Here is a 22,658-nt window from a genome sequence, read left to right as displayed (position 1 = left end):
CGGGTCACTTTGTAATGTTTTCCTTGAGACTTTGCTGAGCGTTTACAAGCTTTATTGATGCTCCGGTGTCCTTTATTCTTTTTTAAATCAGACCGCATATTTATGTGTGTATTTATTGAAGGGGAAGTGGCATTAACGTCCCGATGCCTGTCTCCGAGCGATCCATCGATCAGTTTACATGATCAGAAACGATGCCCGTAAATGAAGATGCTGCCCATCCTGCTCTGGAGTTCATGTTTCCATTTATAGTTTCCATTTCTTTTTATCATCATGGAAGAAAGATCTTTTTTTTTTTTTGTTTTAACGAAAGACACTTGTTCTGATATGCTTGAATATTAATGTTTGTGTTATGTTTTTTGTTATCAGATTAAACTCTCGGTTCATCACTCATCTGTGCGTATTTTCTTTCTGTTACATATTTTTGCAATTAAGATTATTTTACTTTTCAGGATGTGCTGTTAATATTTATGCTGTTGTCGCAGTGCTCATTTTGAAATTGTACGTTGGTTTTGTCTTTGCTTTGCTCAACAAAAGATAGTTTTGTTATAGTCACAAATGTCTTTTCCATTGTTTGAAGAAAATCACATATTGTGTTGTAGCATATTGTGTGGGTCAGCCTCTGTCTTTGGACTAACTAGTTACCCATAATTCCTGCACTTTTGTCAGCGTGCATAAGAAGAGGCCTGGAATTTTCTGACTTTATGGGCAAAAAAAGGTTATCCAAAAATTTGGAATACACCTTGCAGACAAGCGAAAATGATGTTAAATGTTCTATATATTTACTCGGGATTTTCAAACACAACTTTCAGTTTATTAGTTAAAAAATAACTAATAAATAAGATAAATGTAACATAGTCACTTAGATTATAACAAAATGCAACAGGACAAATGAAGACATTTTGAAATGCTGTTTATTCAGCAGTACTTAAAAATATTGCTTAGTGTTTTATAATATAATAAACATACAAAAATAAATGCAGCTTTGTAAGTTTAAAAGTGAAAATCCTCATTTTCGTGGTAATAATCATGTCAGTCTTTGGTTTATGGAGCTCTTGGAGAGGAGAAGTTAGTGATTTCCGCACGCATGACTTGAGGGAGGAGAGCGGTCAAAGTTTCAAAGGTGAAAGCGCAGCTGAGCGCGTGCAGAAGGACGATGAAGGACCCTCTGAGCGGCTGCGCCGTGAGTCCCTGATTTCAGACGCTTCTCTCCGCTCTGTAGCTTCTCGGCTCGCCTTTTCACCTGCGTGTGTTCTGCTGCAGTACAACCTGCTGTACCAGGAGCTGAAGAGGTTCTCCAGGAACGGAGAGTACTTCTGCAAGGAGCTAATGACCATATTCCAACAAAGGTGTCCTTTTTGTTTTTTTTATTCATTTGTCCTGAATTTATTCCAATTTCGGCACCTTGAGGCTTCCTGAAGGACCTCGTGAAAAGTAAAATCTGTGTGTCGGTCTGAAGACTTCCGGATTAGGCTGGACATGTACATTCGAGTTATTCTTTTACTTTTTTTATGCGTCTTTAAGAGTGCAGTTAACCCTTGAGCAGCTGTCCAGCCAGTGCATGGTGTCACTGGATCATTTATTAAGAGTTTCACGACTGGTCACCAAGTCACCATTCTTGCATGTTTGTTGAGGATGAGGGGATTGTGTCAGATTTTAGTTTTGGGGTGGTGGGGAAGGCCCCACCTTAAAAAACATTAAATCACATTAAAATCCTGGCATCACAGACGCACTTTAATGGATTAATCTTATTTAATATGTGATATATTGCTCTATAGATATATGCATATATTACAGCCCGGCTTTTAACTGTAGAGAAGGTGAAGATGATAAATAAGACTGCCATGTCCAGCAGCTCACGTGATCTCTTATTAATCCGAAGGTCTGAGCTGGAGATCAGCTATGCCAAGGGAATGCAGAAGCTCGCTGGGAGGCTGATCAGGGCATCCAAAGGCACAGACAGGAGCAGGTATGCTCCTCCAGCCTTTCATGCAGGACCAAGCCGGGCTGTCTGAATAACTTCCTTTTTTCGCTTTGGTCTGAAGCTCCACTTACAACGCCTGGTGCCAAGTCTCGAATGAAATGTACGCCATCGCGGACGTGCACAGGTATGGATTCGTGGCTTCAGCTTCTGCCTAAAGCTGCCTCTACTCCGAGGCGAATTATGAGCGTGGATCCGTCACTGCTCTCCCACTACAGGGCGTTGGGGAACGCGTTTCATCAGGAGGCCGTTGTGGAGCTTCGCCAAGCCCTGGATGAGCACAACAAAAGAAAAAGGCCCGTGCGTGGCTCTCTGTACTCAGACCTTCTGTTAAATCCACACAGTGGGGACCAACGTTGTTTTTTTTCATGCAGCTCGATACTGCTGTTGAGAAAGTTGGAAAACGTTTCATTGCAAACTGGAACGAGCAGCTGAAGGTACGGCACAAATTATAATTTTTTTTAAGGGATTTTGATTGGTTCATGTTCATTTACAGCATTTATCAGGCGCCCTTATCCAGAGCGACTTACAATCAGTAGTTACAGGGACAGTCCCCCCCTGGAGCAACTTAGGGTTAAGTGTCTTGCTCAGGGACACAATGGTAGTAAGTGGGATTCGAACCCGGATCTTCTGGTTTATAGGCGAGTGTGTTACCCACTAGGCTACTACCACCTACCATCATGTTCTTGTTTTCAGGTGAAAAAGAAGCTGATTGGACTTACACGGGAACATGAAGCTCTGTTCAGCTTTGTGGAAAACAACAAGAACATCTGTACGGAGAAGGAGAAGCAAAAGGTACAGTATGTAAAAGTATTCAAATGTGGAGCCACTGTAACCATGGTAACATGACTAAACAGTCACATTTTGTGATTAAGATGCTGAACAGACTGACTAAGTCAGCAGAGCTGCAAGCCAGAGTGGATGAGGAATACTTCAGCATCAATGTGGAAGCCCTCCAGGTCCGAGTGAAGTGGGAGAACACACTTAAAAGCTGCTACCAGGTCAGGGGTCAGACGCAGAACATCCGTGCGGCTTTTAGAACCATTCGGGGCTACACATTCCAAATCTTCCTTTAGAAGCTCACACAGTTGGAACAATTCAGTTTCATGCTTCCAGCAATCATTTGTTGAACAGCTCTGACTCGCCACAGGTCTAGCGCCCCTGCTGGCTGGCTGCAGTACCACTTTTAGCTCTGCCCATGACAATAGCGCATTTCCCATGTCGCTTTTTGAGTGGCACTCATTCTGTATTGCTATTGGGAAAATTCACTCTCTATTCAATCCAGTCGAATTTGGGAAAGATTATGGGATAGATCCATATGGGCAAAAATGATATTCTGGGAAAATTTTAGATATGCAATTGTCTCTTTCTACTGCTAATAGAATATAAATAAATGATCAATAATCAAACAAGTTATTAAACAAAAACAAGTTTCTTAACACTGAACGCACAGAAGCAGTTGGTGCAAATTTGCCTGAAATTTTTTTTATTACTATTCCAATAATATTGAATAAATAAAATATTGTTCACTATGTACTGTCATTTGTGTTTACAATCTTGTGTTAATATCTGATTAATATGAAAATTTAAACCAACACAAAAGTTAAATCAAAATATGGTTCCCAAAAGTTCACAACCATATGGTCCTCATATCTGGATGTATTTTTTTTTGTAACACATTATTGGAAGCTATTATTATATAAGCTAACAGTTATTATTGTTCATCGTCTATTTAGATCATCCAGGAGGTGGAGAAGCACCGAATAGAAACCCTCTTCAGCATCCTGAGCAAATACGGCCTCCACATGTCAAACTTTGGACAGACCCTAACGCACGTGAGGACATTTGTATTTTTTTTTATCTATGGTTTCCCAGGTGAAAGGACCCACCGTGGTCCGAACGTTCACTAGCGTTCCTTGTGGTATCTTGGTCAGTGCCAGAACAACATAAACCAGGTCATCAGGACAGCGGACATGGAAGGAGACATTGCGGCCCTGGTGGAGGAGACCAGTGTGACCGCAGTGGACAACAAAGCAGAATTCCTGATTGCTGATTACTTTGTGAGTCCATGAAGTCTTCAGTCATTTCAAATACTATTTTTTTATTAAGGATTTCTATGATCAATAAATGGTCAGGGCTGTCCCTGTAACTACTGGTTGTAGGTTGCTCTGGATAAGGGCGTCTGATAAACGCTGTAAATGTAAAATTGTTGATGTGAAAAGACATCATGGTTACTGAGGTAAAGAACGGGGTGCTGCTCTGACTGACAGGAAGAAGACAGGAAGACTGTGATGGGCCCGGAGAGGCGGAGAGACGCCGTGACGGCTAAACTGCAGCGGCTGGAAAGCCACATTGCCAAGACAAGAAAAGATCATGAAGGTCTTTTTTTTTCATTCATTTTGGTCCTAAAATGTGTGTGCATATAAACTACCAGTCAAAAGTGCAGTGGGGCAAAAAAAAAGGATTTGGCAGCCACCAGTGCAGCCACCAGTGCAAGTTGAAGTTCGCAAGTTTTAGACTCTGGGGGTGTTGAAACGAATCTCATGGAAGATTCTGCATCGATGCAGCGCAGAACATGCCGTAGCTTGGTCATTTTCTGGTGCCGGTATAAAAAGTTTGGCCTCATGCACTCAGATGTTCGAAATGAACGCCCTCTGAATGCAACACACGTTTTTGCTGCGCTTTGTAGCTGAGTTCAATCGGCGTTTCACGAACGCCAGAAAAACGGCTGGTTCGGACATCCGTGTGACCAAGGCCTTAACATATGATGGAGGTATAGTAAAACTAAGATAATGATGCATATAACTGTGGTCTTAGAGTCCTGTTGAGGGATCCAAAATGGGATTCGAAGTGAAAGTTGTGACTTCCAGTGTTCCCACATCTCGGCCTGTACGCAGGAATCAAGGAATGAAATTATTATGTCCATAATGGAACCAATGAAACGTGATCCATGTTCTTCTCAAATGTCAGCACATACCATTGTGTTTTTTTTATCATGCAAGATTAAAATGTAATATTTGTATGTAATAAATATATGGAAGTGTGAATGTAATGTAATATATTGGGTATTATTGTGCGCATGCTTGGACACTGCGGAATAAATTAAACTATACACACAAACCCCAGGTCTTGAAAAGATACTGAAGACGTCCAGTGAAAACCCATCAGCCAAAGACGATTTAAGCACGGAGGAATCCGAGCAGCTGCTGGATGAGGTGTGCTTGACGCTTTTACATCTACTGGCTTTGAGCTTTTTACGTATCCTTCATAGTACACATACAACTTTTTTGGATGAGATGCTTGAAGATAAATGTGCTTTTTACATGTGTAGACCACACTGAAGCTGGATCTCTTGGAAGTGACCCACTGTAAGCTGTCTGCAGTCATAGCTGAGCTGGAGGGGAAGCCAAAGCATCTGCACCGCTTCAGTGACAGCGTCACAAAATGGAAGGACAAGGTAGAATTCAGAGCGAATTATCACTGAATTCACTGAATATGATCATTTTTACTGCTGATATGGCAACCATTATTGCTATTTAAACTATCTGGAATATACATCATCATTTTATAGACAAACTGAGGCATTTGAAGTTGGAGAGGCTGCAATAAACCACAGAGAGAGTAAATACTAGAACATTGTGGTGGGGAACATTGTGGTCACCACATACTGCTCCCCGGGCGCCTGTCACGGCTGCCCACTGCTCACCAAGGGTGATGGTTAAACACAGAGGACACGTTTCACCATGTGCTGTGCTGCAGTGCTTCACAGTGACTATTTTAAACATCTACGATATGAAAGAAACCTTTCTGGGTTGAAAAGGGCTTCGGACAGACAGGGCTGAGCATCAGGATTCAATGTCGGTGGCGTACGGGGCCGGTCGGGCCAGGTCCCAGGTAAAGGTGCCACAGAAGCTCTCACTTCTTGCTGCAGGACTGCGAGCACAGCACCGTGCAGCTGCCTCGGCCGGTGAAGACCAAGAAAAGGCCTCTCCGGTCGCGCCAGGCTACGAGGCGGTCCGTTATGTATAAAGGCCCCGTTAAGAACGGGCCGTCTGAGGAAGCCCAGCCCCCCGGCGACCCTGGTCCAGCCCGGCGCAGGGCCGATACCAACAGCTCCGTCGGCAGCGACGAGGGGGAAGCCGAAGGTGAACATTTGATTTGCGGATTTGCAATGGCCTAATCCCGCGAGTGAAGCTCTGCTCTCCATCTCTCTGGACAGATATGGCCAGCGTGGGGCGGTGCCGGGCCCTGTACGACTTCACGTCGGAGCGAGACGACGAGCTGAGGATGAAAGAAGGCAAACGCTGCGAACACACCCACTTCCTGAACGTCGCAGGCCTGACCGTGCGAAAGTAACCACCTTCAATCCCTCCATCGCAGGCGACACGATCGACATCTTCCAGAAGGGCGACGACGGCTGGTGGTTTGGGGCTCTGAACGGGCAGAGGGGGCACTTCCCGTCAACGTACGTGGAGGAGCTTCCCGTCTTTACGGTCACAGAGTCCTCAAATGCATGAGGAGACCCACCCACGGGGACGAGATGGAGGAAAACACCGATGCTACTGCACAGTTGAATTGTTTTAATGGTCCTGAATTCCGCTAGATTTCTAATATTACACAACACACAAAAATAAAATACAGCCGGAGTAAATATAAAATTGGTCAGAAATGTATTTTGTGTGGGACAGTGTTAGAATGGGAAACGTAGAAGAGAGAGAAAAAGTCACAAGAACATAAAACTTTAAGAGAAGCAGCCACACAAGAGTCCTCCAGGGTCCTACTTCTGGATTAAAGCTTTAAATTCCTTCCTGACGTTGGCGAGGAAGGCTGAGAAGTTGTTGGTCTCCTGCAGCCTTTTCTCCAGCCGGGACATGCACTCCAGTGGCGGCTCGCAGGACTCGACTGAAAGGAGGAGGCGGTTCGAATTCACGTTATCAAAATCAGAAAAGACAAAAAAAAATAATAGAATATTTAAATGCTCAAGGCTCCTCCGCAGACTGGTAACGTCAGGATTTTAAGTATTTATTACATGTAGAAATGACAGTGACTCAATGTACATACTTTGGTAGGATCCTTTCTCATGGATCCTCAAGATGAAGGCACATTCTGGATCTGCGTGGTTGATGTTTCTGAAGATGAATTGGAGCTTCTCGCCTAGGCAGTAAAGGTGGAGAAAAACGGGAAGGTTCACCGAAAGCCCATTCGTATCTCCCTCTTCCGGAAACTTCTTCAGGGTGGTGGAAGCTCAGCAGCAAACAAAAACGTGGACCACCACCACCACCACTACACCTGCATTTAGCAGAGTCGATGTAATAACTTGGCTGCTTACCGTAGATTTTTCTGATTTCCAGCTTCAACTGATCCTGAAAAACTTGCTTGACTTTGTTCAGGCTTTTCAGTCTGTCTTTGTTTGCTTGGTTTTGAGACAAAATCGCTGCAGAGACATGAATCCAGTAATAACCGATTATGAGATACGACCGCCACAAGCCGAAGTGCAGACTTATTCACATACCCGCCCTGCTCTTCGCCTGTTCTGCCTGGAGCCTTTCGATCTTCTGCATGAGGGTTTCTTTAAGGAAGCCCTTCTCTTCCACTTCTGCGAGTGTCTCCGGCAGCTCATTCTTCTTCTCCTTCAACAGGGCCCGCTTCTGTTCCATCTCTACCAGACATAACCAGAATCAGAAAACGTTAATAATCCCGAAGGAAAATGATTAAAAATAACAATAACAGAACTATTTTCATGTGAGTGTGCACCACGTCCCAAACAACAAGATGCAAGCAATTTTGTTAATGCAATACAATATATTATGTAAAAAAATAACATGGTGCATTTAGAGAAAGGGCCTCTGTTCTCCGAGCAGCAACACAATATTGTCTGCAGACTTCTACTTGTAGGAGATCCTTAATTACTTTAGAGTTCTTCAAGAACATCTCTACTCATTAACTTGAACATTTTTACAACTTTCATTATGTGTGTCCCTGCCTCAACTAATTCACTGTGCCAGTCGAAGTTACTTGAAAGTTCTCACCTCTCTTGTAGGCATCAATTCTTTCGAACATCGCCTCGTCCTCCTTGCACTTCTTTGCGCAAGTGTCTGTAATTTAACGCGAAAGGTTGCGGGTGAAACGTCGATGAAACGTAAAAAAAGTCTGAAACGATGGGACCGGGGAGCGTTACCGAACACCGCCCTGCCGAACGCCCTGTGCGCCTGGTGCAGCTCCATGCCCTTCTCCATCATCTCGCCCATCGCCTGGACCAGCAGCTTGCTGCGAATCTCCTCCAGCTTCCTGCTGATGAGCTCCGCGACGTCGGCATCCTTCACGCAGGCCATGGCCACCGTCTAAACGCGTTTAATAAGTTTCCGAGGTGAAATCAGATCAAATTCATCAGTCTTCCAGTCGAACACACTACCCCCAGTTTACTTTGTTTACAACTAGCCGTCCCACAAAAAAACGGCTAGGCTAGGAAAACATGACTGTTTCAAAGTACTTTCCGAAACTAAATACATCCATTTAGGTTTAATTCTACATTTAATCTCATTAAATAATGACACCGCGACCGCGGCGAGATTTACCTGTGCCGATTAACACAAAACTTGCCGCTCTCCTAGAAAACAAATCAATGACAGCCAGGGTCGGACTTTCAAAAGGCGCGGCGAAGCCCACTGAAGTTTCCCATGAGCCTTTGGACCCGGAAGTGGTTGTTCGTCGACAATTGCCTATGCGTGACAATGGCATTACATCTCCATTTAGAAGTGTTGTAACCCCTCGATTTAACAAGTTAACTTAATTTAAGGAAGCGTATATACAAAAAAAAGAATTACGAGTTGTACATTGGTGCAATCATTGCGCGGCTTGCAAACTACATATCCCACAATGCTCCGGAGTTTTTCATGCTGGGACTAGATCTAGTTTTCCACAGGAGTGAAACTTAAATAAATGGTCGCCACATTTAATATAATTTTTAAAAAATACAATTTCTATATTAAATGTTACATGCCATTGAATACATAATTTTGTTCCATTGTAATTAAATGTACATTACATATATGGTATCGTTGACGTTTTCACATAGTTCTGCGGACCGTTGTTGCTCATTAATCGTGGGAGTTTGCACCACCGTGTGGGAGAAGAGAGCTACATGTCGTTTGTTTAACTGTTCCGAGAAATCAAAGCATTACCAATGACATTTATCATTTTATCATTTTTATGTTTCAAGAGCCTTAACAACATTGCACCCTAGAAATTATGAGCAATGTGAATACGTCAGTAAAATGTTTGATCATTTGTGTGTTTTTGAGCAAAAGATGCATTTGAGCGTTAAATACACTTAGCAGTGGTTGTGTTGTTGTGGAATGGTCATCACTTCATCACTACTCCGATCCCATGGACAACCTTCTGTGTTGTTCAAATTAGTGAGTGCATCTCTATGGTCTTCATTGCCATGCACATTCCACACCAAGTGGTTTTTGCATTGTAAGCATGTGCATTTTCACATGAATTCAATAATTCATTTGAATAAAGTTCATTCATATTTCATGTGTCTGTGAGCTTTAATGTCCTCCTGACAAAGATCCAAGCTGATCTGCTATAGCATCCAACCAAGCGATGGATCTGCTGCCACACTGGTGTAGCTCCATGAACGTTTGGGCTACATAGCCACAATCACATTTTTCTAGTGTTTTGTAGATTTTGTACATTAAAACAAAATTTCACGTTCCTAGCGTTACTAATAACTTTCTGGGATTGTTAATCTAGAAACTCTTCCATCCTCCCCAAATTATTAGCACCCTGCATTTATTACTAAGGTGTGGGGTTTCTTTATTTCATGGAGCATGTCCCAGTGTCTCCTCACAGTAAGAACAGTCTTAGTATGTACATAGAACATAGGACAGAACAGTATTTAGAACATAGAACAGAACCATTTATTATTCGAACTGAGATTCACAATTTAAAAATGTCTGTTAGAAAGTGATCAAATGGCAGCCAAGGCTAATAAATATTAATTAAGCACTCAAAATCAGCAGCGATATTAGTCTACTTTACAAAATTGCAAAAATACAGAGGCATGAATACAAAAAAAAAATCAGAACAAGGGCCCCGTTCATCAACTGTTCGTGAGAAGACATTTCTTCTTCGATATGTGATGCACCCTGAAAAACATGATTACATTCTGAAGAGGTTTTAAATACTAGATTTGTCCAGGAGGCGTCCTCTTTAGGAAGACGCTGGTTCAACTGATGGGCGCCCCTGTTGTGACCAGTTTGTAGTACGCGCCGCATTTGGCCATGAGTTCCTCGTGAGTCCCCTTTTCAATGACCACGCCCTGGGCCATGACCGCGATGATGTCCGCCGACTGGATGGTGGAGAGACGATGGGCGATGATGATGCAGGTACGACCCTGCCTGGCCTCGTCCAGGGCAGCCTGCACTGTCTGAATACGATGGAGAAAAGGTTTATAATAAACACGATTTATGAGCAGGTTTCTAATATATTTGGCGTTTAAAATGCACCTTTTCACTCTCCGTGTCCAGGGCAGAGGTGGCCTCGTCCAGCAGCAGTATTTTTGGGTTCCTCACTATGGCTCGTGCGATGGCGATGCGCTGTTTCTGTCCTCTGGAGAGTTGGGAGCCCTGAGCACCAACTTGAGTCTCATATTTCTATAAGGGACAGAGTCACGGACGGGAATAAAGGAGTATTAGAGGACTCGCGATGGCTTTAGTCACATATTACGAATGAGAACTGAGAAATGTCACTCACGTCTGGCAGCGTCATGACAAAATTGTGGAGATAGGCCTTCTTAGCCGCCTCAATAACCTCGTCCATGCTGACCTCGTAGGAGTTGTCCCCGTACTGGATGTTTTTGGCAATGCTGCAGTCGAACAGTATGGGCTCCTGTGACACAATGCCGATCTGGGACCTCAGGAACGGCACACAGATACTGTCAGATGGACGCCCATCAATGAGCTGTGGCATAGCACATATGAAGATGTGTTAGCTGTGCTAATTCAGCAAATTGTGAATTTAGGAACAGCAAAAATTCAATGAAATCTCAAAACATACATTTCAAAGTGTCTGTCTGACCATGCAACAAACGAGCAGCCTGGGTGGACAGCAAGCACAGGCCAGGCAAGATTCACATTTACATTCATGAGCTCCAGAGTGCCTTACAATCAGTAGTGACAGGGACAGTGTCCCCCCCCCCCCCAGGTCTAATGCCATCCCTATGATCTAGGGTCTAGGATCTAGGATCTGGGTCTACTCACCACTTTGCCCTCATCTGGGTCATAGAACCTCTCCAGCAGCTGCACACTGGTGCTCTTCCCGCAGCCGCTGCTGCCCACGAAGGCCAGCGTCTGACCGGGCTTCACCGACACCTCCAGCCCCTTCAGCACCTGGAAGTCCGGCCGGCTCGGGTAGGTGAACTTGCAGCCGCTGAACTCCACCTTCCCACTGAAATTTTCCTAGAGATACATATACAGATTCACCAATCGGCGCAAATCTTCACAACTGCGACTGGTTGCTGCAGAAGGAGAGGCCCTCACTCTTACCCATGTCAGCCCTTCCTTTGGGCTCAGGCTGATTCTTGGGACCCTGTCCAACACCGTGAAGAACTGAGCAGCTGCAATCTTGGCTTTGGCATAATCTGGTGTAAAGGAAGAAGCTCTTCCCAGGGCCGTCCCACTGATTACTATGGCAGAGATTACCCTACATTAACAAACACAAAGTGTTTTTATTATTAGTTATTAGTGTTTAATATTGAAACAATGTTTTTATTCAAAAATCCAGGAATGCGCACCATAATGTGTTTTTTTTTCGGTTAATTTGTCGTTATATTGTATTATTCTTTTAATTATATGGAATAAATGGATGAGCCCCTCTCGTGTGGGCGGGGCTTCACCTAATTGGCCAGCAGGTCAACAAGAGAATTGTGCCAGAAGTACATTGGAGGGGCTGAAAAGGGGCAGAGGTGGCCTAGCGGTTAAGGAAGCGGCCCCGTAATCAGAAGGTTGCCGGTTCGAATCCCGATCCGCCAAGGGGCCACTGAGGTGCCACTGAGCAAAGCACCATCCCCACACACTGCTCCCCGAGCACCTGTCATGGCTGCCCACTGCTCACCAAGGGTGATGGTTAAATGCAGAGGACAAATTTCCCTGTGTGCACCGCGTGAAAATCACTTCACTTTTAGCCAGCAGTGAAACTGTAGTAACTGAAAGTCTCAGAAGCGAAAATGAAAAAAGAGCTTTTTTTTTTACTTTTCAACATCGTTTTTTTGTTTGATAACACAAATATGATTCCATAGTCCTTGAGTTTCAGAGAGGCACCTATAAGGGCATCTGATAAATGGCATAACTATAGATGCAAATGCCCGCAAGGCCGACCACCCAGAAACAGACACGGAAGAGGTCGGCTCTAAATATATAAATACTCGTTGGCCATCTTGGATTCATGCCCGCTCATCATATGGAATTCGTTCCTATTGTTGCTGTTCGCCTTTCTTCCAATGAACTCCTTTCCATTGACTATTCTCCTGGATTTGCCCTCGCCTGCTCCTGATGGTCCTGACCCTTCGCATGCCCCTTGACTCCACTTCAGCCCAATCCTCTTGCTCTTTGGACCTCGCCGATGCCAGACCTTGCCTGAAGGATAATCTCTCGCCAGCCCAATTCCCCCTTCCCCACGCCACGCTAACACATTCCTTGGCTGCACACTTACCTGAAAACCACCATGTAATGGAGTCCTTCGTGGTTGACCAGGTAGCCGCCGTATCTAAAAGAGGCAGCGTAAGCCAGGAAGATGACGCACTGAGCGAATGCGAAACAGATCCCGTAGATGATGGCTTTCTTCTTAGCTGCCTCATATGGAGCCACCAGTTGTTCTTCATACAGGTCCACAAACATCCCTTCCTTGGTCAGGCCAGCGATGGTCCTGATGTTTGACAGAGCTTCACTGGACACCTACAGGGGGGGCACGTGTCATTTATTTAGTTCGCTTCACCATTGCTCATATCAGCTTCCACCACCTGTCCTGCGGCCTCCATTGCCTTCTTGTCTTCGTTAGCGAACCCCGTCAGCATTTTAGCCTGGAAAGCCCCAGAGAGCCCAATGAGCGGCAGGAAGCACATCACCACCAGGCTCAGCTTCCAGCTGAAAAGGAAGGCGATGATGATCGAGGCGCCGATGTTGGTCAGCGAGTTCACAATCATTCCGATCTGTGATCCAGTGGCCTGCAGGGTCACATAAGATCACCATTCACGTTCGCAAAAATGTTCATCCGTTTATGAGGCCCATCAGTACGTGGTTATTGATGTGCATCTGTGCTAAAACAGTGCTTTTGAGCTTCTGAGAAGCGAAAGTCTACTCACCCCCTGCACCATGGAGGCGTCGGTGGCCAGCCTGGTAGTGAGAGCTCCAGGACTGTTCCTCCTGTCGTCGAACCAGCCGATCTCCTGCCGCAGCATGGACTGGAAGCCCACCTTCCTCAGCCGCCGCGTCAGCAGCTCTCCAGACTTGGCAAAAGCGTAGCCCTTCATGAGCAGACAGCAAAGAGTTACTTAACGTGGGAAGGCCCAGGTTCATTGTGTCCCTGTGGAAGACACTTAACCCTGAGTGTCTCCAGAGGGACTGTCCCTGTAACTGGATAAGGACGTTTCCCAGAACACCACGACAGGCTTTGGAATAAAAAGAATGTGAAGAAGGGAGTGTTTGGACAAATATGTCACCTGTAAGAACTGTGAGAAGAAGCTTGTCACAGCCACAATGACGAAGAGGACACATATCCCATCGATCATCCGCCTCTGCTCATCGAGGTCCCGCATGGAGAACGTCTGCATCAAACCCAGAAATCAAAAGAAAGAAAATCAACATTCTTCCACTTCGTTCCCATTCTGAATTAGAGATGATGATGAAAATTGCTCCTCACCCCCAGGATCTGGCTGAACAGAACAGCGTAGATCGGGTTGACTGAACCGTTAATTGCGGCACCCAGAGAACCCAGCAGCAAGTAAGGCCATTCAGGCCTGTTGTACTTAAGGATTCGAGCTACAGGCGCGGGTTCTACACGTTCCTCCGGTTCATCTTCACCACTCTGCAGGGGAGCAATGAAAATAAGATGAGATGCCGTGTAATAGCGGGATGACTTCATGTACTGATTACTTCATGACATGAACTGGCATGGCTGGATCCATTTTAAAAACCTTTGTGGCATCTTTCTTGGTCTTGTCTGAAATGATGCTGCCAGAGTTAATGCTTCCAGATATGGCACCAGGGGGGAGTTCATTCGACAGCTGAGTCTGAGAACGTAGTCGCAGGGATCTCCTTCATGATGCAACACAAGCCACACAGAATATGCATAGTTTAATGGATCTCTCCGATCCTCCAGCACTGCTCGACTGGTACCACCATCTCTCACGGTCCCAGGAAAGAATTCATCTAGATTCTTCTGTCTGGGCTTCTTGGTGGTGGAATGAACTGAAGATCTTCAAATGCGAGCTAAAACCAGTCCTTTTTAGAAAATGCCTTTCATGCATATTTAAAAAAACAGCTAATGGTATTAATGGTATTAAAAAGCTAATGGTATTAACAGATCAGTCCCTAGTTAACCAAATGATGGACATTTAAAAGCCCGTATGTAATTCACTATGGATAAGAGTTTCTCCCAAATGCTGTAAATGTAAAATTATTTTATCCAGCTATCCAGTTAAAATGGCATATGTGCATATTAGGTATATAATAAAAACAATAAGTATATAAACTATTCTGTTATTATATAATATAAAATATACATAATAATATATCCATTTAACATATGACCATCTGAATGAATTGGACATAATATATATATTATGACCATCTGAATGAAAATATATATATATATATATATATATATATATATATATATATATATATATATATATATATATATATATATATATATATATATATATATATATATACTATCTATATATATATATATATATATATATATATATATATATAGTCCAATTCATTCAAATAGTCATATGTTAAATGGATATATTATTATGTATATTTTATATTATATTATTCATTCAGATGATCCATCTCATTCAGATGATCATTGACCAATTCATTCTGATGGTCATAGTAGACATCTACCATGAATACTTTCCAATTGAATACTGAAGGACTGTCCAATGTGGTACAGACTAATGGACCACAAGGGGGCGATATGACTAATCTACTGGGACTCCCACACCGGTCCTTCTGTCCCCTGGACAGAATTTTGGTTCCAACGTTTTGTGTCTTGACTCTCTTACCATCCTTTACCTGTATGTGCGAGTAAATTAATGAACTTTGACTGGCCCTTACAGTGAAAACATGGGTCCTCTTCCAGGCAGTTAAAAGTTATTATTGCCCTAACTGTAGAAATGAATGCAAAGTCGACTGTGGAACTGTGGTAAACTTGGCTGGATGAGGACCTGTGATTACCTCCAAATCTCCAAGGATCGCTGTTGGTATGAAAGCATGCCAGAAATAAAAAAGCCTTTCCTCTAGCTTACGTTCCGCCAGTCTGTACTACATTTCTACAACTTTATTTTCAAAGATTTAAAGGGTGCCTGCTTATGCAACCAGCTTATTATTTTGTGCTTGCCATTTTCACAGCGGTATGCATGTAGACATACATTGGACCCTCAAACCAGCGATCAACACACCCCTGCCTGGCTGATTATATCTTGCTAAATGAGCTCATTACCTCAAGGATGACTGATAGCTCCCATGACTGAAGAGTCTTGTTGCATCATGCCCTGAATCCTCAATTAATTCTGATTCGGGAGCTGAAATCATAAACACGAATATGAAAATATGCATTGAACTGGTGGACCAACATGAAATAAGGGCTGTTTCAACCAACATTTCCGCTTACGTTGCTTTTCCGTCTCACTGGCTGAGTCTTGTCCTTGTTTCTGCAGCGTAACCAGCGTGTAGTACACGCCTCTCCTCTCCAAGAGCTCTGAATGCGTTCCCCTCTCCACAGCACGCCCGTGCTCGAAACCCACAATGACGTCAGCGTTACGGATGGTGGAGAGACGGTGGGCGATGCTGATGGTAGTCCTACCCAAACGAGCCTGGAACCCAGCAGCTCATCATTCACGTTCTACTCAAAAAAGCCAACTTCCCAGCACAGACCCACCTTATCCAGGGCCTCCTGCACCACGGCTTCACTCTCATTATCCAGGGCAGAGGTGGCCATGTCCAGCAGAAGGATCCTGGGGTTCCTGACCAGAGCCCGAGCGATGGCAATCCTCTGTTTCTGACCTCCACTCATCTGTCCCCCACCTTCACCCACCAGCGTGTCAAACCTCTGCACAGGGAACAAGCAATTCCATCTTCACAAGAGTTGTTGAACTCATTGAGAATATTGCGGGTCATATCATACCTGAGGAAGGTCCATGATGAAGTTATAAGCATTGGCCTCTTTTGCAGCCTTGATGATCTCCTCCATGGTGACGTCGGGCCTCCCGTACTGGATGTTCTCAGCAATAGTGGTTGCAAACAGGACCGGCTCCTGCTCCACGATGCCGATCAGTGAGCGCAGCCACTGGATGCTCAAACTCCTGATGTCATGGCCGTCCAGAGTCACCTGTCCAGGAAACCAGCTTTTATGGCTCTAGACATCAAAATGCAATTAAAGGAAATGTCCAACGCTTGCTAAGAAGATGGGCTACCAGTCCTTGAAGGGGGTCGTAGAACCTCTGAATGAGCTGGACCACCGTACTCTTCCCAGACCCGCTCGGCCCCACAAATGCTGTGGTCTCCCCAGCCTTGACCACCACACTTAAGTCATCTAAAATCTTATTGACAGGAGAAGGGATTTCCAGTGTTTATGCACTATTTTGCAACTCTGAGACATGGACTGAGAAACGAAAAACATACCTTCACGTCTGGCCTTGAGGGATAGTTGAACGCAACATTTTGGAATTCAATGTTGCCTTTAATTTTTTCTAACTTGTGGCCCGCCTCAGACAGACAATCGATTTCTGGTTCCTGAAAATGGCAATGGTCCAACGTGAAGACTATTAAATCTGATTGTAAGGCACTAAATGTAAATGCCGTAAATGTAAAGGTTCTGAAATTTGGCTCTCACCCTGTCTATGGTGTCAAAGATGGTCTGCGCTGCAGCACGGCCCGAGGCAAAGGCCTCCAGACATGGAGAGGCCTGACCAAGATTCATCGCTGCCATGAGGATGCCGAAGAACACCTGGTGAGACACACCATCATTGAACGGTTGATGATGTGATCTTCAGCCACCAGATCTCAACGCAACAGTGGCATTTGGAAAAAAGTTCCTCTAGCCCTAAAGTTATTCTGGTGGCTATGATCCACACCACTTTGCTCCTTTATTTGACATTTATTTGACATTTATTAGATGTAAGTATTAGGCTGCATTCATTATGAAGAGAAAATGAGGAAGACCTGAATGAGGCTGCCAGGCGAAAGCTCCTTGGTATCAATGACCAGCTTGGAACCGTACCAGAAAGCCAAAGCGTAGCATAGGAAGATGATACACCAGAGGTAGCCCTGAAACACCCCGATGATGGTGCCCTTCTTCACACCCCATCGCTGAGCCTCCTCAAGGTTCTGGTCATACCTGCAGAAACAGAACCATGCGGACTGTATCAGGCAAAGACCTGAGCAACCTGATTTGGACCTCACTTTGAAGCCCACCTTTCGGCCTCTTTCTCCTCCCCTCCAAACGCTGCCACAGTTCTGATGGAGGAGAGCACCTCATCAGCAACAGCTCCCGCTTTAGCGTACGCCTGCAATTCCCGGCCTGTTAGCTTAGCAACGGCCTGCACGGGCAAACACAACACGCAGGCACAGATCACCCAAAGCAGTGGTTCTCAGATGTTTCCATGATCCCTAAGCAGTCCACATTTTAGGTCTGTTCCAGGAACTGCGGGCCATTCATAACTAATCATTTATTTGATAATTATTTATTACCATGGCCATTAACCCAGCGGCCAGGCCAATCAGTGGGCTCACTGCGACGACGACCAGCGTCAACTTCCAGCCCCCGATAAATCCCACCATGAAGCCAAAGATGAAGGTGGATATCCTCTCAATGAAGATGGAGACCTGGTCTGCGATGGCGTTGTTGATTTTGTTGATGTCACTGACAGAGGAAGCAGCAGAAATCAGTACAAGAACGAACTTGCTGATGCTTCTAATAAAAGGATGTTTTACTCTGATATCCTGGTGTTCAACTCTCCCACGGAGTTGCAGTCGAACCAGCCAATCTCCATGCGCATGATCTTCCGGAAATACGTTTTTCTGATCCTCTGGACCTGCCTTGCTGCAGCGGATACCCAGAAGGCAATCTGAAATGCAATATAAAACTATCCGGTGGTGGCAATGACTTTTTATAAAAAAAAGAAAAAAGTGATGAGTTGGACCTACTTGAAAGTAACTAACAATGAAGACTCCTGCTCCTATTCCGATGTAGTAATAGGCGAACAAGGTCATCTGGCCTTCGATGTCCACCCTGTGCAGAGTAATATGTAATAATTTATGTAATAATATTTGTCCAGGATTTTATTATTTTTTTAAACTGGCCGCAGTTGTTTTTTTTCTGCTGCTGCAGTCATGTCAAGGAAAGGGGCGTGGCTCACCCACAGAAGACGGTGACGTTCTCTGCAAGCTGGAACTCAGACCCATTGTCCCAGGTGACGGTATTGTTGATGCAGGTCTTGTTGGGGTCTTTCAGCTCCTGCACCTCAAGCTCGTAGGCCACGAAGGTATTGGTCATCATGCTGTACACCAGGAGCATGAGTGGAGATGCGGCGCCGTGCACCAACGCGCACAGACCCCCAACCACCATCATCATCGTGTCCTTCCACGTCGCAAACCGGAACTGCAACCATTTTATTTTTAATAGAATCAGGATTTTATCTACAGAATACCAGTATGGGGCACAGTATGCTTGTTCCTTGAATGGAACGTTATCAGACAGGGATATCAACGGGCAGGATCCGACAAGAGACTAATGAGGGACGGATGAGTCTTCCGCCCTCAGGGGACGCCAGCTCTACACAGAAAATCAGGTGTTGCCTACTGAACTGAACATCTTTCAGTAGGCAGACTACAGCATCCTACAGTACTAAACAGGAAAGCCAGGAACTGGAATAACGAAATCAATGTCCTGCATGAAACTACTGAAGCTCTAGTTTTGGAATCCTATCTAAAAATAATAAGATCAGGAATTATTAATGGTTTCATTTCTTTTTGTAATTGTTACTCATTTAATAATACTTAAAAGTGTAGTGAATGAAATGATTAATGCAATAAAAAAAAAATGAAATGGAGTGACGTACCAGCTGGAAGAACCCAACCGCCAACACCTTATCTGTTTTCTCCTTTTTCTTATTGCTACAAATGAAGGAAAATATGTTTATTATTAAATTAATGACATTTTTTAAAAAAATACCTGGAAATTTTAACAATAAATCAAATATTTACCCAATCTGATTTGCTGTGAAATTTGGGGGGAAATTTAGATAAAATGATGAGAACAATGAATAAAGTTCTATGCAAGAGAGAACCAGGTATAAATGATAAGCCATTAAATATTATTAATATGATTTGTTCTGCCTCAGAACAGAACCCTTACTGTCTCCATCATGCTGGATGTCCTTCGTAAAGGAACCGGCTCTTTTAAGGTCATCATTCTCCTTCATTCCAGAAAGACCCATGCACAGCTGAGGAATCGAGGGTACATTTTTGAGATTAGGTTTCAGCTTCCAACATTCTTAAAACGTTTACACTCAGGCTTAAGCAATGAAGGGCTTGGCTGCAATGTTCTATATCTAACCTCTACTCTGGAGATTTATTGATCAAATTGAAACTATTAAACCACGTTGACAATGATTGAATTCGATTCAGTTTTTTCCATTTTTTACTCTCACCACTTGTTGTTCTGTCCCTCTGGGCTCCGTTAGATCCTCCTGTTACCCCGGGGTCAATCTCACTGACAGAAGTGGTATCTCCAATCTGTAGACTGGTTCAGGACCACTATCTCCTCCTCTGTTGGGCTGATAAGAGTCAATGATTCGCCTCTGACATAGAACCTCACAGGTAAAGGTGCACTCAAGCGCTAGAAATTAGCATGGATCTTTCTGACATTTACATGTACATTTACATTAACAGCATTTGGCAGACGCGTGACTTATAAAATCCTTCATTTGGTTATTTTTTTTATACATAAAACATTATAATTTTCCTAAAAAGGATTGTTTAGAGTCTAGATGAATGCTTGCCCAGTGCCTTGACAGATGGTGGTACTGGTGGAGCAGCGCTGGAGGATCGGAGAAATCGAGCTGTAGAGCGAGGAGTGATGAGAGATCTGAGGTAGGAGGGTGCTTGGATTTGTAGGCCAGCATCTGTATTTTGAATGTGATTCAGGGGCAGCTACAGGAACCCAGTTGAGAAAACATTGCACTGGAGGGGTGAAGGAGACTTTGACAAATATGCAAAATGTGCAAATGTACATATTGCGATTTCAAAGAAATTTGCTTCATCCCCAGGCAGCAACGAGTGGTGATACTACTGTGATCAGGACTACGTCTGTGACGTGGTTATCAATGATGTACTGTAAAATAGGTTCAGCGACCGTGGGGCTGTTACCCGTTGATAACATTCGGTCCTGGCTAATGGCTGGGAGTGCATGCTCACCATAACAATAAGCCAAAGTTTCTTAGATGCCACCAAGCTCTTAACTGTTCTTACGGGGGTTGGAGTAGCCTAGTGGGTAAACGGCGCGCCCATGAACCAGAAGACTACAAAGTCCCTGGTTCAAACCCCACGTACTACCATTGTGTTCCTGAGCGAGACTCTCCAGGGGGACTGTCCCTGTAACTACTGATTGTAAGGTGCTCCAAAACTGAGTAGTTGTGATGTCGTGGGAAGACCAGTGTGATTAACGTTTAACAGTCCATATCCTGGAGGTCTATGGGTCATCCCCATAAGACCCGGCTGTTTATATAGCAGATATCATATATAATGGCGGCACTCTCTTAACTCACTGTACAAAATGATTTCACTACAGACCAATTTCAATAAAGAATTACACAGCTTTGTAATGGATGTTTTACTTTTAGGTGCCATTTTATTGCCACATTGCTCTACAGGGCACTATATTAAAAGCTTTCTTGACAAAAAAGGTAAAGAGCCACTCGATGAGCAGTCTGCCTTCATGTGTAGTTTGCAGCCTACCTTACAATCAATAATTAATCATCACCCTAGTCAGATAACCTCAGGGTTTGGACTGTAACTGTAAGTCATAAATCACCTCAAGGCGCATGGTTTTCAGAGGGCGATTTCACAACATCTGGAAGAATTTCAAGTTGGCTACAATGTCATAAAACCATTGTGTTCTAATGGAGTGTGTTCTGAATTCAAGGAGTTGCAGATCTCAAATATAATAGAAAGGGTTGGACAGGGAAGCCAACATACATGGCAACCATCAATATGTTAACAACCCCATATTAAATGGGCCTACATTATAAACTGGGGACATTTATAACAAAGAAACCTGAATGTGGAGTTGCATATCAGTGCATTGATGCAAGAAGATAACTAACATATTTACATGTTAAGGGACGGCAAAAGCAACCCACAAACGAGGAACAAATTCCAAACTTCAGCACAATGGGAGGCAGTGCTTTGAGAGGTCGTAACGGAGGTCATGCAGCTCAAGCAATAAGGAGACAGATGATGTTCTTCTGATAGCGGTCACGTTCATTGATGAGAAGAGAATGAACTGATACAAGTGATACAAGTCCGGCTTGTGGGCAGACATTCAAGATTCAAGAGAGGTTTATTGTCAGTATACCGTGTATTGAAATACTGTTTCACACAGACCCCCATAGTGCAATCACAAAAGAAAGAAAACTAAACTAAACTATACTAACTAAAACTTAAAGTTAAATACTGTACAGATCTACAAGAAAAGTAAAACTTTCTGTACACGGAACAAGGACAAACAGGACAACATTGTGTACGCTTGTAAGTGGATATGTTGGCTATTTAAAACGTGTGCAAAACGAGAAGAATGTTAGAAGGTGCTTAATGTGTGTTGTTGTTGAGTTTAACAGTGTCCTGGTGATGGTGGTGCATTGGTTGGGAAGAAGCTCTCGCAGCGTGTGGCAGTTACAGTTCTGATGCTGCGGAACCGTCTGTCAGATGGTAGGAGGGAGAACAGGGCGTGTGAGGGGTGGTGAGAGTCCTTCATTAAGTTCCAAGCTGAGATGGATGAGGTGTTTCTCGTCGAGCTGGGAGATGGGTGGAAGTGGAGCCATGATGATGCGCTCTGCAGTCTTCACTATCTGCTGAAGGTGACAGTGCAGTTCCCGTACCAGACAGCGATGTAGCAGCAGAGAACATCTCAATGGTCCCTCGGTAGAATGATGTGTGGATGGGAGGAGGTAGGTTGGCCTTCTTCAGCTTCCTGAGGAATTGCAGACGTTGCTGGGATTTCTTGGTGGTGGAGGTGGTGTTGAGGTTCCAGGAGAGGTCGTCGGTCATGTCCACACCCAGCAACTTCACGCGTCTGACAATCTCAACTGCAGATCCATCGATGTGCAGTGGGGTGGGGACAGTCAGTTTCTTCCTGAAGTAGAACAACCATCTTTTTGGTCTTGGTG

At 44.2% G+C, this 22,658-nt stretch overlaps 3 protein-coding genes across 4 annotated transcripts; 1 reads left to right on the top strand and 2 right to left on the bottom strand.

The window, feature by feature from the left end:
* The first annotated feature begins 1,149 nt into the window (after positions 1 to 1,149).
* On the top strand, positions 1,150 to 6,835 carry nostrin (nitric oxide synthase trafficking). Of its 2 annotated transcripts, none has more exons than XM_028990819.1 (16): positions 1,150 to 1,180; positions 1,261 to 1,346; positions 1,880 to 1,966; positions 2,043 to 2,105; positions 2,197 to 2,278; positions 2,353 to 2,415; positions 2,675 to 2,773; positions 2,854 to 2,979; positions 3,715 to 3,813; positions 3,889 to 4,038; positions 4,249 to 4,357; positions 5,105 to 5,193; positions 5,310 to 5,435; positions 5,910 to 6,123; positions 6,198 to 6,275; positions 6,359 to 6,835. In XM_028990819.1, the coding sequence occupies exons 1-16, from the start codon at positions 1,154 to 1,156 to the stop codon at positions 6,493 to 6,495; spliced, it is 1,635 nt and encodes a 544-aa protein (XP_028846652.1). In that variant the 5' UTR covers positions 1,150 to 1,153; the 3' UTR covers positions 6,496 to 6,835. The 2 variants fall into 2 exon arrangements, with proteins under 2 accessions (XP_028846652.1, XP_028846653.1); XM_028990820.1 differs by having other exon boundaries at positions 3,913 to 4,038; positions 6,359 to 6,823.
* Positions 6,544 to 8,662, bottom strand: spc25 (SPC25 component of NDC80 kinetochore complex). Its single transcript, XM_028990821.1, has 7 exons — positions 8,554 to 8,662; positions 8,157 to 8,319; positions 8,008 to 8,073; positions 7,491 to 7,637; positions 7,308 to 7,412; positions 7,040 to 7,132; positions 6,544 to 6,880 (listed from the first exon to the last, which is right to left on the bottom strand). Exons 2-7 carry the CDS (start codon positions 8,308 to 8,310, stop codon positions 6,756 to 6,758), a joined length of 690 nt encoding a protein of 229 aa, XP_028846654.1. The 5' UTR covers positions 8,311 to 8,319; positions 8,554 to 8,662; the 3' UTR covers positions 6,544 to 6,755.
* A 1,521-nt stretch (positions 8,663 to 10,183) lies between these two features.
* Positions 10,184 to 19,709, bottom strand: abcb11a (ATP-binding cassette, sub-family B (MDR/TAP), member 11a). Its single transcript, XM_028991307.1, has 27 exons — positions 19,628 to 19,709; positions 19,477 to 19,489; positions 19,332 to 19,386; positions 18,630 to 18,871; positions 18,418 to 18,502; positions 18,205 to 18,338; positions 17,962 to 18,133; positions 17,686 to 17,810; positions 17,434 to 17,608; positions 17,105 to 17,218; positions 16,894 to 17,004; positions 16,686 to 16,811; positions 16,397 to 16,600; positions 16,151 to 16,321; positions 15,902 to 16,085; positions 15,713 to 15,794; positions 14,175 to 14,295; positions 13,901 to 14,065; positions 13,701 to 13,805; positions 13,344 to 13,505; positions 13,002 to 13,205; positions 12,695 to 12,936; positions 11,530 to 11,686; positions 11,245 to 11,442; positions 10,739 to 10,945; positions 10,492 to 10,638; positions 10,184 to 10,412 (listed from the first exon to the last, which is right to left on the bottom strand). Exons 1-27 carry the CDS (start codon positions 19,707 to 19,709, stop codon positions 10,212 to 10,214), a joined length of 3,984 nt encoding a protein of 1,327 aa, XP_028847140.1. The 3' UTR covers positions 10,184 to 10,211.
* Between the last annotated feature and the right edge of the window lie 2,949 nt (positions 19,710 to 22,658).

This window comes from Denticeps clupeoides, chromosome 9, assembly GCF_900700375.1.
Source record: "Denticeps clupeoides chromosome 9, fDenClu1.1, whole genome shotgun sequence".
Lineage (NCBI taxonomy): Eukaryota > Metazoa > Chordata > Actinopteri > Clupeiformes > Denticipitidae > Denticeps > Denticeps clupeoides.
The sequence above is the reverse complement of the archived record's forward strand: the minus strand, read 5'-3'. Positions and strand labels throughout refer to the sequence as shown.

What these genes read in the sequence shown, in the direction of transcription:
- abcb11a (XM_028991307.1), bottom strand. Translation starts at nt 19,709, where the DNA reads ATGGGTCTTTCTGGAATGAAGGAGAATGATGACCTTAAAAGAGCCGGT. An exon ending in CGGTTGGGTTCTTCCAGCTG is followed by an intron (nt 18,872 to 19,331) that starts GTACGTCACTCC and finishes AAATGGTTGCAG; the next exon opens with TTCCGGTTTGCGACGTGGAA. An exon ending in CAAAGGAAGGGCTGACATGG is followed by an intron (nt 11,443 to 11,529) that starts GTAAGAGTGAGG and finishes ATGTATCTCTAG; the next exon opens with GAAAATTTCAGTGGGAAGGT.
- spc25 (XM_028990821.1), bottom strand. Translation starts at nt 8,310, where the DNA reads ATGGCCTGCGTGAAGGATGCCGACGTCGCGGAGCTCATCAGCAGGAAG. An exon ending in GTTCGGCAGGGCGGTGTTCG is followed by an intron (nt 8,074 to 8,156) that starts GTAACGCTCCCC and finishes GTTAAATTACAG; the next exon opens with ACACTTGCGCAAAGAAGTGC. An exon ending in ACAGGCGAAGAGCAGGGCGG is followed by an intron (nt 7,413 to 7,490) that starts GTATGTGAATAA and finishes ATGTCTCTGCAG; the next exon opens with CGATTTTGTCTCAAAACCAA.
- nostrin (XM_028990819.1), top strand. Translation starts at nt 1,154, where the DNA reads ATGAAGGACCCTCTGAGCGGCTGCGCC. An exon ending in CGGAGAAGGAGAAGCAAAAG is followed by an intron (nt 2,774 to 2,853) that starts GTACAGTATGTA and finishes TTTGTGATTAAG; the next exon opens with ATGCTGAACAGACTGACTAA. An exon ending in TCACAAAATGGAAGGACAAG is followed by an intron (nt 5,436 to 5,909) that starts GTAGAATTCAGA and finishes TTCTTGCTGCAG; the next exon opens with GACTGCGAGCACAGCACCGT.